The 17666-nt window shown below is 42.2% G+C and overlaps 1 protein-coding gene across 3 annotated transcripts in view; it reads left to right on the plus strand.

Moving 5' to 3' along the window:
- The window catches only part of SLC20A2 (solute carrier family 20 member 2), a 172510-nt gene extending 158824 nt beyond the window's left edge, over nt 1-13686 (plus strand). For all 3 annotated transcript variants that reach the window (XM_063919968.1, XM_063919969.1, XM_063919967.1), the window contains exons 10-11: nt 7264-7348; nt 9766-13686. In XM_063919968.1, coding sequence (XP_063776038.1) covers nt 7264-7348; nt 9766-9930 — 250 coding nt within the window. In that variant the 3' untranslated portion in view covers nt 9931-13686. The remainder of the gene's footprint in view (nt 1-7263; nt 7349-9765) is intronic.
- The last annotated feature ends 3980 nt before the right edge of the window (nt 13687-17666 follow it).

Raw genomic sequence — 17666 nt, forward strand, 5'->3', positions numbered from 1 at the left:
GGGACCCCTTTCAGTCCGTGTGGATCGGGTAAATGCGTTTTTTTGTTTTGCCAAGTACGTGGATTACAAATATCACTGGACACTGGATTTAGGGGAGTATAATTTTATTTTCTCTATCGTCCTAAGTGGATGCTGGGGTTCCTGAAAGGACCATGGGGAATAGCGGCTCCGCAGGAGACAGGGCACAAAAGTAAAGCTTTTACAGGTCAGGTGGTGTGTACTGGCTCCTCCCCCTATGACCCTCCTCCAGACTCCAGTTAGATTTTTGTGCCCGGCCGAGAAGGGTGCAATTCTAGGTGGCTCTCATAAAGAGCTGCTTAGAGAGTTTAGCTTAGGTTTTTTATTTTACAGTGATTCCTGCTGGCAACAGGATCACTGCAACGAGGGACAGAGGGGAGAAGAAGTGAACTCACCTGCGTGCAGGATGGATTGGCTTCTTGGCTACTGGACATGAAGCTCCAGAGGGACGATCACAGGTACAGCCTGGATGGTCACCGGAGCCACGCCGCCGGCCCCCTCACAGATGCTGAAGCAAGAAGAGGTCCAGAATCGGCGGCTGAAGACTCCTGCAGTCTTCTTAAGGTAGCGCACAGCACTGCAGCTGTGCGCCATTTTCCTCTCAGCACACTTCACACGGCAGTTACTGAGGGTGCAGGGCGCTGGGGGGGGGCGCCCTGGGAGGCAAATGTAAACCTTTAAAAAGGCTAAAAATACCTCACATATAGCCCCAGAGGCTATATGGAGATATTTACCCCTGCCTAAATGTACTAAATAGCGGGAGACGAGCCCGCCGGAAAAGGGGCGGGGCCTATCTCCTCAGCACACGGCGCCATTTTCTGTCACAGCTCCGCTGGTCAGGAAGGCTCCCAGGTCTCTCCCCTGCACTGCACTACAGAAACAGGGTATAACAGAGAGGGGGGGCAAAATAAATGGCAATATATTAATATAAAAGCAGCTATAAGGGAGCACTTAATCATAAGGCTATCCCTGTCATATATAGCGCTTTTTGGTGTGTGCTGGCAGACTCTCCCTCTGTCTCCCCAAAGGGCTAGTGGGTCCTGTCTTCGTATAGAGCATTCCCTGTGTGTCTGCTGTGTGTCGGTACGTGTGTGTCGACATGTATGAGGACGTTATTGGTGTGGAGGCGGAGCAATTGCCAAATATGAGGATGTCACCTTCTAGGGGGTCGACACCAGAATGGATGCCTTTATTTGTGGAATTACGGGATAGCGTCAACTCGCTTAAGCAGTCGTTTGCCGACATGAGGCGGCCGGACACTCACTTAGTGCCTGTCCAGGCGCCTCAAACACCGTCAGGGGCTGTAAAACGCCCCTTGCCTCAGTCGGTCGACACAGACCCAGACACAGGCACTGATTCCGGTAGTGAAGGTGACGAATCAACCGTATTTTCCAAAAGGGCCACACGTTATATGATTTTGGCAATAAAGGAGATGTTACATTTAGCTGATACTACAGGTACCACTAAACAGGGTATTATGTGGGGTGTGAAAAAACTACCAGTAGTTTTTACCGAATCAGAAGAATTAAATGACGTGTGTGATGAAGCGTGGGGTGCCCCGATAAAAAACTGCTAATTTCAAAGAAGTTATTGGCTTTATACCCTTTCCCGCCAGAGGTTAGGGAGCGCTGGGAAACACCTCCTAGGGTGGACAAAGCGCTAACACGCTTATCAAAACAAGTGGCGTTACCCTCTCCTGAGACGGCCGCACTTAAAGATCCATCAGATAGGAGGATGGAAAATATCCAAAAAGGTATATACACACATGCAGGTGTTATACTACGACCAGCTATTGCGACTGCCTGGATGTGCAGTGCTGGGGTAGTTTGGTCAGAGTCCCTGATCGAAAATATTGATACCCTGGACAGGGACAATATTTTACTGTCGTTAGAACAAATAAAGGATGCATTTCTTTATATGCGTGATGCACAGAGAGATATCTGCACACTGGCATCACGGGTAAGTGCTATGTCCATTTCGGCCAGAAGAGCTTTATGGACACGACAGTGGACAGGCGATGCGTAGAGGAGTTATTTGGGGTCGGTCTATCGGATTTGGTGGCCACGGCTACGGCCGGGAAATCCACCTTTCTACCTCAAGTCACTCCCCAACAGAAAAAGGCACCGACCTTTCAATCGCAGCCTTTTCGTTCCTTTAAAAATAAGAGAGCAAAGGGCTATTCATATCTGCCACGAGGCAGAGGACGAGGGAAGAGACAGCAACAGGCAGCTCCTTCCCAGGAACAGAAGCCCTCCCCGGTTTCTACAAAAGCCTCAGCATGACGCTGGGGCTTCGCAAGCGGACTCGGGGGCGGTAGGCGGTCGTCTCAAGAATTACAGCGCGCAGTGGGCTCACTCGCAGGTAAATCCCTGGATCCTGCAGATAATATCTCAGGGGTACAGGTTGAAATTAGAGACAGAGCCACCTCGCCGTTTCCTGAAGTCTGCTTTACCAACGTCCCCCTCAGAAAGGGAGACGGTTTTGGAAGCCATTCACAAGCTGTATTCTCAGCAGGTGATAGTCAAGGTACCTCTTCTACAACAAGGGAAGGGGTATTATTCCACTCTTTTTGTGGTACCGAAGCCGGATGGCTCGGTAAGGCCTATTCTAAATCTGAAGTCCTTGAACCTGTACATAAAGAAGTTCAAGTTCAAGATGGAGTCACTCAGAGCAGTGATAGCGAACCTGGAAGAATGGGACTTTATGGTATCCTTGGACATCAAGGATGCGTATCTCCACGTTCCAATTACCCCTCACACAGGGGTACCTCAGGTTCGTTGTACAAAACTGTCACTATCAGTTTCAGACGCTGCCGTTTGGTTTGTCCACGGCACCTCGGGTCTTTACAAAGGTAATGGCCGAGATAATATTTCTTCTTCGAAGAAAAGGCGTATTAATTATCCCATACTTGGACGATCTCCTAATAAGGGCAAGGTCCAGAGAACAGCTAGAGATGGGTTTAGCACTATCTCAAGAGGTGCTAAAGCAGCACGGATGGATTCTGAATATTCCAAAATCCCAATTAATGCCGACAACTCGTCTGCTGTTCCTGGGGATGATTCTGGACACAGTTCAGAAAAGGTTTTTCTTCCCGAAGAAAAAGCCAAGGAGTTATCTGACCTGGTCAGGAACCTCCTAAAACCAGGAAAGGTGTCTGTACATCAATGCACAAGAGTCCTGGGAAAAAATGGTAGCTTCTTACGAAGCAATCCCTTTCGGCAGATTCCATACAAAGGGATCTGTTGGACAAATGGTCAGGGTCGCATCTTCAGATGCACCTGCGGATAACCCTGTCGCCGAGGACAAGGGTATCCCTTCTGTGGTGGTTGCAGGAGGCTCATCTATTGGAGGGCCGCAGATTCGGCATGCAGGATTGGATCCTGGTGACCACGGGTGCCAGCCAGAGAGGCTGGGGAGCAGTCACACAGGGAAGAAATTTCCAGGGAGTGTGGTCGAGCCTGAAAAAGTCTCTTCACATAAGCATTCTGGAACTAAGAGCAATCTACAATGCTCTAAGCCAGGCGGAACCTCTGCTTCAAGGAAGACCGGTGTTGATCCAGTCGGACAACATCACGGCAGTCGCCCATGTAAACAGACAGGGCGGCACAAGAAGCAGGAGGGCAATGGCAGAAGCTGCCAGGATCCTTCGCTGGGCGGAGAATCACGTGATAGCACTGTCAGCAGTATTCATCCCGGGCGTGGACAACTGGGAAGCAGACTTCCTCAGCAGACACGACCTTCACCCGGGAGAGTGGAGACTTCATCCAGAAGTTTTCCACATGCTATTAAACCGTTGGGTAAAACCAATGGTGGACATGATGGCGTCTCGCCTCAACAAAACACTGGACAGGTATTGCGCCAGGTCAAGAGATCCGCAGGCAATAGCTGTGGACGCGCTGGTAACATCTTGGGTGTACCAGTCGGTATATGTGTTTCCTCCTCTGCCTCTCATACCAAAGGTATTGAGGATTATACGGCAAAGTGGAGTAAGACTAGTGGCTCCGGATTGGCCAAGAAGGACTTGGTACCCGGAACTTCAAGAGATGGTCACGGACGCTCCGTGGCATCTACTTCTGAGAAGGGACCTGCTTCAGCAGGGTACTTGTCTTTTTCAAGACTTACCGCGGCTGCGTTTGACGGCATGGCGTTTTGAATGCCAGATCCTAAAAGGAAAAGGCATTCCAGAAGAAGTCATTCCTACCTTGATAAAGGCAAGGAAGGAAGTCACCGCGAAGCATTATCGCCGTATTTGGCGAAAATATGTTGCGTGGTGCGAGCAGCGGAGTGCTCCGATGGAGGAATTTCAACTGGGTCGTTTTCCTACATTTCCTGCAATCAGGATTGTCTATGGGTCTCAAATTGGGATCTATTAAGGTTCAAATTTCGGCCCTATCAATATTCTTCCACAAAGAATTGGCCTCAGTCCCTGAGGTCCAGATTTTTATCAAAGGAGTACTGCATATACAGCCTCCTGTGGTGCCTAAGGTGGCACCGTGGGATCTAAATGTAGTTTTAGATTTCCTCAAATCAAATTGGTTTGAACCACTAAAGAAGGTGGATTTGAAATATCTCACATGGAAAGTGACTATGTTACTGGCCCTGGCTTCGGCCGGGAGAGTATCTGAACTGGCGGCTTTGTTTTATAAAAGCCCTTATTTAATTTTCCATTCGACATAGGGCAGAGCTGCGGACGCGTCCGCATTTTCTCCCTAAGGTGGTATCAGCGTTTCACCTGAACCAGCCTATTGTAGTGCCTGCGGCTACAGACGACTTGAAGGACTCCAAGTTGTTGGACGTTGTCAGAGCCTTAAAAATATACATTTAAAGGACGGCTGGAGTCAGAAAATCTGACTCGCTGTTTATACTGTATGCACCCAACAAGTTGGGTGCACCTGCTTCTAAGCAGTCGATTGCTCGTTGGATTTGTAACAAAATTCAACTTGTACATTCTGTGGCAGGCCTGCCACAGCCTAAATCTGTTAAGGCCCATTCCGCAAGGAAGGTGGGCTCATCTTGGGCGGCTGCCCGAGGGGTCTCGGCATTACTACTCTGCCGAGCAGCTACGTGGTCAGGGGAGAACACGTTTGTAAATTTTTACAAATTTGATACCCTGGCAAAGGAGGACCTGGAGTTCTCTCATTCGGTGCTGCAGAGTCATCCGCACTCTCCCGCCCGTTTGGGAGCTTTGGTATAATCCCCATGGTCCTTTCAGGAACCCCAGCATCCACTTAGGACGATAGAGAAAATAAGAATTTACTTACCGATAATTCTATTTCTCGGAGTCCGTAGTGGATGCTGGGCGCCCATCCCAAGTGCGGATTATCTGCAATACTTGTACATAGTTATTGTTAACTAATTCGGGTTATTGTTTAGGAAGCCATCTTTCAGAGGCTCCTCTGTTATCATACTGTTAACTGGGTTTAGATCACAAGTTGTACGGTGTGATTGGTGTGGCTGGTATGAGTCTTACCCGGGATTCAAAATCCTCCCTTATTGTGTACGCTCGTCCGGGCACAGTACCTAACTGGAGTCTGGAGGAGGGTCATAGGGGGAGGAGCCAGTACACACCACCTGACCTGTAAAAGCTTTACTTTTGTGCCCTGTCTCCTGCGGAGCCGCTATTCCCCATGGTCCTTTCAGGAACCCCAGCATCCACTACGGACTCCGAGAAATAGAATTATCGGTAAGTAAATTCTTATTTTCAGGTACACCCCGTGGATACTACTTGGACAAGTGGACCGAAGGTCGTGTCAACATAGGTAAGTATGTGTGTGTGTCAACATGTATGTAATAAAGTTGTACTTTCAAGGTGTGCGTGTCCTGTTTTTATTTGGGTATTTTTTTTGCAGTAGATCTACAGGTACCAGCGGGCCCGTTTTCCCCCGCATGCCGATACTTGTGGTTCTCCAAGTACCAGCTTGCGGGGAAGGCTTGCTGGGACTTGTAGTTCTTCTGCAAAAACCAATATTCTTTCATTTTACTCAAGGCTATCAGCCCCCCATCCGCAGCCCTTGGATGGGGGGGGACAGCCTCGGGCTTCACCCCTGGCCCTTGGGTGGCCTGGGGGGGGGGACCCCTTGATTGAAGGGGTCCCCACTCCAGGGTACCCTGGCCAGGGGTGACTAGTTGGGTATTTAATGCCACGGCCGCAGGGAGCGGTATAAAAGTGTCCCCCGGCTGTGGCATTATCTGTCCAGCTAGTTGAGCCCGGTGCTGGTACAAAAAATACGGGGGACCCCTACTCTTTTTGTCTGCTGTATTTTTTGCACCAGGACCAGGCGCAGAGCCCGGTGCTGGTTGTTAAAATACGGGGGATCCCCGTCATTTTTCCCCCCGTATTTTGGCAACCAGGACCGGCTCAAAGAGCCCGAGGCTGGTTATGCTTAGGAGTGGGGACCCCACGCAATTTTTTTTTTTTTTTTAACCCATTCCATTAAAAAAAAAAAGTATTTAAAAAAATATATAAATAATACTTGTGCCTCCTAAATAGACAAACCAAGTACCTAATCCCTTCTAATATAAATAGATATGCTATTAGCAATAAAAAAAACATGTTTTTAAATTTTTTTATTACATTCCGCCAGCAAAGTGAGGCGGATTGAAAATGACGAATTTACTGTCAAAAAGCACTGTTGTTGAATTTACATTCTTCAATTGAATATACTTTTGTCGAAAAGCCGCATTTGTACCATTGCAAAAATGTCAAATTTGTCAAATGTCAAATTTGAAAAGTCAGTTTTTTTGACGAAAAGTACTGTATTGCATTGTCGAATTTTTTTGGGGGTCGAAAGTCCAGTTTTTCGACATTTTCGGGAATTCAACCGCAATTGCATATACCCCTATATATTGTTTTGTAATATTTATTACTTTGATTCTTGATTCCTGTTTTCGAGCACCCCAACAGGTTATATTTGGATTTTTTTGTGGGAACAAATGGGATAATTAACTAATCAAATAGATTACTTCCTATAGATATGATTTGTAATTTTGTATGTGGGAACAGATGGGATAGTTGCTTAACCAATCAAATAGATTAACGCCTATCGACATGATTAAGAAAATTCTTAAAACATATTGTATATACTTGTCCGGTGTTAAAAATTCTCTGCTCCACTGTATAGCGTTCACTGAAGCAGACATAGAAGGCTACTCTGGTAAGAATTCTTGATGTTGCCCTGTTAGAAGGGGTGACATTAATGCAAACAAAATGTGACTGTCAAGTGTTTTTTTTTATGCTCTCTACAGTGGGTTCACTATTGAGTTGGCTTCGGCGTTGACAGTTGTAGTAGCTTCCAATATTGGACTCCCTATCAGTACTACACACTGCAAGGTATGCCTTTGCCATGTGCTTGCAGCTGGGATAGTCCGGACTGTCCAACCTTCCCTGCTACTCAGATCAATGTTTGCTGGCACAGGGAACAACTTGCAAAGGATGATATTGAAATTATGTTCATAGTTTTTATCACTGCAACAAATAGATACTGTTAGATCCAGAATTAGTTCTATGTCTAAGAGTTAAGCAATGTCCTTTGCATTAAAGTTCATGACCATTAAGTTTCTTGGGTTTAAAATATATATTAACCATTCTACTGTGGTACTTTTTAGGTTTGTGTAAGATGCCCAGTACCAGTGAATTTTGACTCCGTAATCACGTTACTTGTGCCACTAAAAATTGATCTAAAGCCGGTTGCTCACAGAGCTGCATGCTCTCTGGTTGTGTGCCATCCACTTTTCTCAATTCATGCATGGCATGTGGTTTTCTACATCTATCTCCCTTAAAACTATCTTGTTTGTGTGTTTTTGGTTTTTTCCACAGTGGCTTTTGCATTGAAGTAATGTGTGCGATAAGTGTGCTAGTAGCCTCTAATGTGGGTATACCCATAAGCTCCACTCATTGCAAGGTATTGAGGTTTGCAGTGGTAGATTAGCAAATTTTTGTTTCTGTATCACAAATTGAAAAGTATAACGTCTGATTATTGCGTTTGTCTTCAGTCATTTCTGATAGCTATTACTTAGCTCAATAAAACAAGCATTGAAAAATTAAAAAAACAACCCCCACCCCCTGATTTTTTTGCCTAAATTACACATTTGGTATCAATGTAATGTTTCTAGAATTTGCATATAAAACTACATTGATGTTTTTCAAATATGAAAGGAGTATTTGTCTAGGTTACAAACAAAAAATATCTATGGTCACCGCTGTTTTATACAGTCTCGCTGGAAAAAACAAGGGAAAGGGCCTTTTTTATTTTTAATCTAAAAACCTTACTGTACAGTAAAATATAATTCCATTTTATGCTTATGAATTGTAAGGGCTTAGGTAACACATGCCTTGTAATGTATGTATATATTTTGCTAATTACTGTTACTTTATATTGGGAATAAGTAATTCATGGGATAGATCCAGTTAATCATACATGATTACTTATTTACAATGGTTGTCTTCCAGTGACCATTTACTGCTGTACTATTCTTAAGTCCATATCTTACAACAAATTCCAGGTATAAACATTTATACGAGCATGGCATGTATGCTTATCAACATGCATAGTCTTTGTATGGCATTGTAAAATGATTGAAGACAAACTGATTAGTCAGCTGCAGAACACTATAAGGATGCTTATAAATTATTTCTAATGGGCTTTGATTTCATAACCGCTTTTTTTTCTCTCCATGACTAATCTATATTAATCAAATGAAGTCCATATATAAATATCAGATGTTTCTTCGATGATAAATCTTTAGCTCTATATAGTACCACTGCTCCATTTTACATGCCTTGTAATCAATAGCTCAGTAGATTCTGTGTATCATTATTCCAGAATTGATTTTCATTTGCATACCCATTGGTATTAAAGCTGTAGTGCATTTTGCTGATATATTTAAAGCTGCACTTTCACATAAGTGGCCCATTTATCAGTGATCACATTTGCAATGGGATCTGGGCACAATATTTGTGACCAAGATCGCATTGCAGAATGTGATCACATCGGGTGAATGTATTACCTGGCATAGGCAGGGACGTCCATGCGATGTGCTGGGGCTACTGCGCAGTCACGCTGAGACTGCCATTTCTAGCGGGGAGATCCTGGGGAACCTTCTCTGAACTCTAGCCTGATCTGCAGCCCATAGGCTACAATGGGCTACAGCTATCTGAAGATGGCGGTAGCTATGGGGGCCAATATCGGGAATGATTCGCATTCCGGATATTGGTCAATCTGACAGCATCGCATGCACCATAGAACCTAATGGGGATGTGGCTGCCGGCAGGAATGGAGCGATCAAGCAGGTATCGGCGCTGCATGCTGCGGTCCCTCCTTCACACATTCTGGTGATACTTAATATTTGCGACTAACCCCCCAAAAATTGTGTTTTCGGGGAAAAAGCCACAAATAATGGTTGATAAATTGGCCCCAGAATGTTTTGGCTTACTACTTTAAAATGGTTACAGAGATGGTAGTGCTGAAGAACTGATCAAAGCCACTGTTTGTATGATTGTGGCAGATTATTGCCCTCCCTGCACGGCAGCCCTGTTTCTCCCAGTATGACAAAGCAGAATGATATCTTGGGTGTGCAGCTTTAATTATTTGTTTATCAAAATCATTAAGTGCAGAAATAACTTTTACGTTATACTTAATGTATGCTGTAGCCTAACATACTATATTTAACATCTCTAATCCATGTGCTTTGTATTTCATAGTTCTTATATTTTTTTTTTTTTACTCTTTCCTTCCATTTAATTATAAGGTTGGATCTGTGGTGGCGGTGGGTTGGATACGCTCACGGAAAGCTGTGGACTGGCGTTTGTTTAGGAACATCTTCCTTGCCTGGTTTGTGACCGTACCTGTGGCTGGGCTATTTAGTGCAGGAGTTATGGCCATCTTTCAGTACGGCATCCTACCCTATGTCTGATCGTGTAACATCTGACTACTCAAGCAAAAGCTTTTATCAGTTCTAACGCATACTGGAAACTACATACAGCAATATTACAGACGGCCCGCTTCTCCAACATTGTGGCAAATAACAAACCTTTGTACTTATCAATGCATCATCATCTTAATGTAACTATTCTGCTGTATATAATGTATGTCATACTGGTGATATGGTGAGATGTAGCTCATTACAAGTATATATGCGTGTGTGTGTGTAAATATATACACATATAGGTACATAATCTATATTATGTGCATAGTAGGTAACACTACCAGAGTATTATAATTTGGGATGGCATTAATTGCATTGCCTTTTATATCTAGATGAGAGCTGTATATAATTTATTATTTTTGTGAGGTTTTTTTTATGATTCAAAAATAGTATGAATTATTAGGAGATGCCCCTGTCTACTTGATATATACTGTAAGTGATAAGCGAGGTACGGAAGGTATAATTATACATTTTGTAAAGATATATGTAGTTTTATGATGATTAATGTGCTACGAAGAATGACTGGAACAAACACACACAAGATGTGCTTAATTCTTTATGAAAAAATTCATATCCTAAGAGCAGATTTATATGTATTATAATATAATTTTTGATTGTAAATATATATACGCGTGCTTTTATGGCAGCATTTCACTGTGTTGGATAAGATAGCATAGGAGAGTACCAAAGAAAGTAGGGTCTTGCTTGCCTCTGTTTGCAAGGAATTCAGTTTAGTGTGATATGCTGTCGCAATGCACACGCTAGCACTTACTATGGTAGCCAAGTAATTGTACATTCTCCTGCGCTCCTCTGTAAGGAGTTAAGGGGAATGGTTGATGTTACTGGTTTCAAAGTGCCTTTACCTGACCATTTTGGTTGCAATTTACAGCCATCATGCTGAATTGAATTCTCCCCTTTAGGTCGAGTCCCCTGAATGTGTAAAGTGGGTCACAGCTTCAGTAATCTGCCACTAGTTTGAGCTTTCTGATACAACCCCACGGTGCTGTAATGAAACCTAATGAATAAGCGTGGAATAGCAATGATTTAGTGAAGGGTTCACAAACTTTTTTTTTTGTCTCTGATTTTGAATTGATGTAACTGGTCAGGCCACAATGCCTTGTTTTGTAGACAGGCCTTTCAATTACCTATATTATATAAATACATTTTTCTTTAAAGTAAACAAAACATTGAAAACACTAGTTTATTAAGATATGCCCCCAAAATGGGTGTGAATCATAGGGTCGACCTACTTACTGTCGACCTAGAGACCGGATACCCCCCAAAATTAGTAAATATGCTTCAGCAGGAAAAGGTTAATACTGTCTATATACTGCAACTTTCTTCATTGAAACAATAAAACTTATGTCAGCTTTCCAGTTGCTAGATCACTCAGTGGCTTACACAGTATAATTATCTGCACAATCTGCCTGATATTGGGGCATTGGCCAGATAATTGTACTGTTTATGTGCGTGACTGATCTCAAGCTGTCCATCTGACAGACATGCAATTTGACCGGCATGTCTGTCCGTTTTGATATTCTTGTAGCTGCGTCTTTTGCATCAGGCAGTGTATGCGCTGCCATGGCCGACAGACTGACATTTACCCTGTTCCTTCACAGCAGAGTAATGTGGAAATGTGTCCTTCCCAAGGGAGGAACCCAGATATCACTGCCACGATATCTTCTGCTGGGTGTCAGGCTGTCCGTTAAAATGTCGGTCTAACAGGCATTTTATCAGACCGTGTTGCCCAGCATAAGCAATCATGTCAAAAACGCAGTCTCTATGGATTAAATATTGTTATGTAATTTAGCCATAAAATATAAGGCACAATAATCCATTTGGAATAAGGCAAGTTTTTATTATCTCTTCAGATGTATAACTGTCAAGGGCAGTTAGACACCGTATCATTTTAATTGCCTCCAATGATTCAGCTGTACTCTCACAACTCAAGTGGGTAATTTTAAAGACTTCGTAGATTTATGAAAAGATATTTGATCTCTAATACTGTCCTTCTTTAGTGACCTCTTGGATTCCAGATTGTTAATATACTATAGAAAATGTGATGCCTTGTAGGCTGCAAATCAGTCATTTGATAATAATGCATGAAAATCAGCTTGTACTTCAGACGCAGTTCACTGATGAACGTATATGTTTATTATGCGCTTTTACCAACACAACTATTGTACTGCTAACATGCATTAATAAATGATAAATAGCTAATGCCACTAAGAGGACACGATCAATGTGGCCTTCAGCCGCTAGCAGCTGTAAACCTTAATAGCGGAGAGGTGTAAATGAGCCACCTCTGCTCTGCAATTTCCCTACCTCCGCATTCCATAGTGTAAGACAATACGTGTCCAGCTTTGGGTTTACTTGCCCATTAAGTCGTCAGTCAACGTTCACAACACTTAAGAAACGTCTCAATTTAATTAATGATATATATGTCAGCAGACAGTGCTTTATTAGTAGCTGTCCTTAAAACAGGCACAAAAGAAATCAAACATGCATGTTAGAATCACTATAAAACAAGTTATCTATTGCATATCTGTTACGGAGTAATCTCTAGGTCGTGCATATTCTTTTATACATAATCGCAAATTTGTGGTTCCAAAATATCAATGGAAAATGTAACACAGTCCATATCAATACAGTTGCTTACTATATTTTTTCATTCTTTAAACATCCATTTTGTATTACAGTACTGAAACATTTCATGGAGAGAAAAGTGTTTTAGATTCATTTGGATTTTTTCAGGAATCTGATGTAGCACTTAAAAGACAGCATTTTTTACATGTGCACTCAAGATTTAAAAAAAACAAGAAGTATATACATATGCTGCCATTGTCTTTTTTTGGGGCCGTCTTCCATGTTTAGGTTGATCTATAGAATTTGATGTTAAAATGCTGCTATTATTTTTCTCATGATAAAAGCTTCCCTTGGTACATGTTGTATTCCTGTTTTACTTTACCCTGAATGTTTTCCATTTCAGCTTTGTTACCTCCATTGCTTTAAAAATAGCCCAAATAGGAAAAGCCAGTAACCATGTGAGCAGATGGGTTTGTATGTTATGACCTGCAGTTGTCTGTCCATTTTTGTGGTTTAGGTCTGTACACTTCATTATACAGTATGCTGTGCGTGTTGTTTATATTGCTAGTATGTTTCCTGTTTTTGGTTTTGTTTTATTTTTAAACTGCACTCAGATTTACAGCATCTGATCCAATATAGCTAAAGTCTCACTCATTTCAGTGCTGCTGTTTTTGCATTTGAAACTTTTTTATTTTAGTATAGGCACTGGAAATTAATTTTGACTAAACAGCACTCAGACTAGTTGGCCTACAGTACATCTCTGCTCCCCCCTCAGATGTTGTTGCTTTTTTTTTTGCTTTAATTTTCATGTGTGTAGCGTTCATTCTGTAAATAATTGACCTTTCATGTGTCTAAATTGTGCCATAAAGCAGCTTTCACTGATCATGAACCAGAATAAGTATGGTGCATCAGGGAATTACTGCTATAATTAATTGTTAAGATTTCTATATGTTTGTACGCACAGTTAAGATAGGGTGCTGATTGGGGTATTAGTGAAAGATCCTGAACGTAAAAGCAGCATTGTTGTAAACTAAAGCAGATATCTAACACAAAGCAATTCTGATATTGTGTGACTATATTAGAAGTTTTATGTATAAAAGGCATATTTTATTTTATACCATGAAAAAATAAGAACCAAAAATAAAATTAAAAAATTGGTGTGATGTGTTATCTAACAGTCTTGACCGAAAAATACTGACCAGTTATTTTTTTTTTTATACTTCGTCAGTGGTGGGCAGATGTGTTAAGCTTGGAGAAGTGATAAAGCACCAGCCAATCATTACGGGTTTGAAAAATGACAGGAGCTAATTGGCTAGTGCGTTATCACCTTCCGCTTATCACTTCTTTATCATTTCTCCAGGCTTAATACATCTGCCCCGGACTCTTTTTATTCATGGATGTTATTTTATGGCTGAAGTCAAGTTGGTTTGTTTTATTATATAAGTGGAGGTATTGGCAGCTAATGAAGAAGTCGCGTTTTCACATGCCAGTATCAATAGAAAGATTTATTACTTACAATACTTTTTTAAAATAAAAGAAAGAAAAAAATGAATAGTTGGAAGTGCTTTCAATCCCCTTCCAATCACTTGTTGGAGCGCTCTACAAGCAGATTTCATCAAAATCCAAATGAATATGTGGGGATAGCAGGGTTACAGTAATACCTATACAGTGATAGCACTTGTGCGATATAGTGCATCGCTTATCCGCTCTGAGCAGTTACAATTAAACTAAATGGGACCAATATGATGCAATAAGCTGCAGCCAATATGATTTGGCTGGCTCTGTCTCACAGCCGGCACCAGTCAATGTTGGGGGCTTGTCGCCATATCCTTCTTTGCTGAATGCTTATTGGTGGGCAGTGTCTCATGCGGTCACAGACAACCACAGCTCCGTAGACACAAGGCTCACTTTTTTTTTTACTTTGCTTTCTTTTTAACACGTCATGACTATCAAAGAGCAGTATGCTGCTTCCGGCGTGTGCCCTGTGCCAGCTACCTGCATTCGCTGACCTGTTGTTTTTTTTTTGTTTTGCTTCTCATGCCCAAGTAAGTTCTGGAGGGTTGTGGGGTCAGATCAAATCTCATGAAAACCAGTGGCGTATTCATAATGGGTGCACTCGCATATTATATATGCCTCTCTAGAATCTCATGTGGGCGATGCATAAATCACTGGGATAATAATGCTGTGTATTTCTTCCTGGAGTCTTGCGCATGTCCAATAGACCCGAACATAGTGCCAAAGTACTGGGCTGCGAGAGAGGAAGGAGCCGGCACAGAGACTGCACATGGATACCAGGGACGTGCGGTGAGGTAAATGGCTCAGGAGGCACTGGCTAGTACTAGAGGCAAATTTACACACACTTTATGAGCCAGAGGATTCATGTGGTCATTATACACAGGTGCAGCAGTATATACTGCTGGAAATTTGGTGAGTTTTAATCCGAGATGTGCGGAAAAGATAGGCAGGGGAGGCACTGACTCACCTGCCATAGACCTTTTACGCCAGAGTTTTGACTAATAAAAATGATTAGGATAATGCAAAGATTATATTTCTAACATATATATGTATTTTTTATGTACTTTATATAGTCAATATACGTTAGTATGACAGGAAAGTCTGCCTCACCTTAACCGCATGTCACTGATGGGCCCCATCCTCTCTTATCTGTACCTGTCTGGGACTTATCACCACAATAGGCCAGTACCTGTTGGGTTAAATAACTTGCACAGGTGTGCACTTTGGACTTGGAAGAGCATGCTGGATACCTATCAGGCTATTGCTTAATCATACAAATCTTTTCCTCCCTTCAGGCATAGAAGGGGTATATGGAGTTCATAAAAAAAAAAAAAAGAGGGCAGGTATAGGACATTGCGTAAAAAGGGGATGGTGGGGAGGTCTGAGGGGCATTGAAGGGATATGTTGCAGTGGTAAATTACAATAGAACCTGAAAAAGTGAGCTAAGGGCCTAATTCAGACCTGATCGTAGCCGTGCAAAATTTTGCATGGGTACGATGAGTTACTAAGACATGCGGGGGGACAAAAGCATCGCACAGCAGTGAGTAGTTAACTGCGCGCTGGCAGGGAGCGGCAGTACCCGTCGCTGTCCGGGTCACAGTGGCTGCGTGTGACGTTACGCAGCCGCCGCCCCCCACACAGTCCGGGCACGCCTGCGCTGTCCAGATCACGCCCCCAAAACTGCCCACCCATCGGCTGCCTCTGCCCGTCAATCAGGCAGAGGCGATCGCTTGGCTGAGATGGCTATCTGCTGTCTGGCATACGCCGGTGCATGCGCAGTTCAGAGCGATCAGGTCTGAATTAGGACCTAAGTCACCAAAATTTGTAGTCTACTGGTTGGGATCCTGATCGTCGGTTTGCCGGTGTCTGTGTACTGACCGCCGGCATTTTAAGCGACTGGATCCCATACCCAACCCGCTATAGGAACTATGGTTTGAGGAAGTGTTTTGTTAGTAGGAAGGTTTTATCTACATTGTAAGCATTGATTTCAAACATCTGTTTATATGAAACCTTTATTATATGCTATATACGTTTCAGTCATGTGCTCTAGGTACATGGTTAAAAGGTGTGTTTACACTGTTATGCAAACCACTTATGCGCTGCACATGGTAACTAAGAGAAGGGGGGACTTCAGTGGGAAGCCTATATTACTACCAATGAACTCTGTGCTCCGGAATTTTATTTGAATAATTGCCCTAGAAAAATCAGATACATGAGCATTAGAAGAAAAACATTCTGCTGTATATGCTCAAATGATGGTTCAATCAGAGAGGTGGTAAAACAATTGTGACATTATTCATTTTAATCCTAAAGCTTTTTTATAATTTGTATTTATAATCCAATATTAATAGAACACGAAGCTAAACTATTTTATGGCAAAATTAAGATAATTCAACTACCATTTTTATTCATTTATAAAACTACAAAACCATTATACTGTAAGTTAAATTGGAGTGATTCACATCTTTAAGTAAAACTCCCAATTTAACAAAGAATGGTAAACATAAAACAGAGTAGTGTTTAATGACCTGGTTTAATTATATGGTGTTGCTTGTATTAACAATCAGATATAAGCTTTCATTAGTTTGCTAATGCCAGACTACGAAAAACTGGCATCTGAATGGTTACTACAGATGGCAATAATTTCTTGCTCCTTGTCCTACTTTATTTAATGAAGAGTTAAAAACGTTATCCGCGCTACTTGTATCTTATAGCAGCTCATTTGATTCAATATGTGAGTAAATTATAAAAAAGAGCACTAGGTATGTTAAGCATGGCACCTGAAAAAGAAAATCAAATTGGTTAAAAACAGTTTTGTTTACCGTTCCTTTGGAGCGATTGTGGCATCCATGGATGAAAAAGTCTCTACGTTGTTACTGACCCTCACTCGCCGTACCTGGTGACTGATTGCGGTATTCTTCAGCCTTTCCATGGCTGTTCCGTGGCTTCGGGTATTTTGCAGCCTCACTACCGCTGCGTCCAGCGGGGCGTGGAGAGTGATGTCACTCGACGGGCGCTGGGTCTCTCTGATCGTGTTATTGTGAGCCTCCTGGCTGCCTTTGCTTGTCTCCAACACGTTTCATGCACATAATGCACTTTTTCAAGGATGACAATGTTTCCTAATAGGTCCAGTATTTATAGGGAAAAAACTCTATTGTTTTAGGATAAAAAACCCAGAACTTCCAGTCCGGAAGTGCCCGAATTCAGTGGGAATCACATGTTTATGTCCACATTTTTAAATTTGATTAAAAAAATAAGTTATAAAATGTAAATAAGAGTATGAAGTTCAAGGTATCGAGCTGTAAACAAAATTGTTTTTAACTAATTTGATTTTCTTTCAGGTGCCATGCTTAACATACCTAGCGCCCTTTTTTTTATATTTAACTACTTTATTTAATTTTAAACAAAAACTTTTCCAGATAATACAGTAGATATCCTAAGTGTGCTGGAGACTTTTCTTGCGCTTTATTTAAAAAAAATAATAAACACCCTCAATTAAGTCACTGGGCTAATATTAATGGACAGTAGTGTTTCTGTTAGAATTTAGCTTTCGCACTGCCCCAGAGTGATGCTAGAGGGGTAACCACCCTTTTACTAAGCATATTTTTAATACCACCATTATT

The sequence above is a fragment of the Pseudophryne corroboree genome, chromosome 1, assembly GCF_028390025.1.
Source record: "Pseudophryne corroboree isolate aPseCor3 chromosome 1, aPseCor3.hap2, whole genome shotgun sequence".
In the NCBI taxonomy this organism is placed as follows: domain Eukaryota; kingdom Metazoa; phylum Chordata; class Amphibia; order Anura; family Myobatrachidae; genus Pseudophryne; species Pseudophryne corroboree.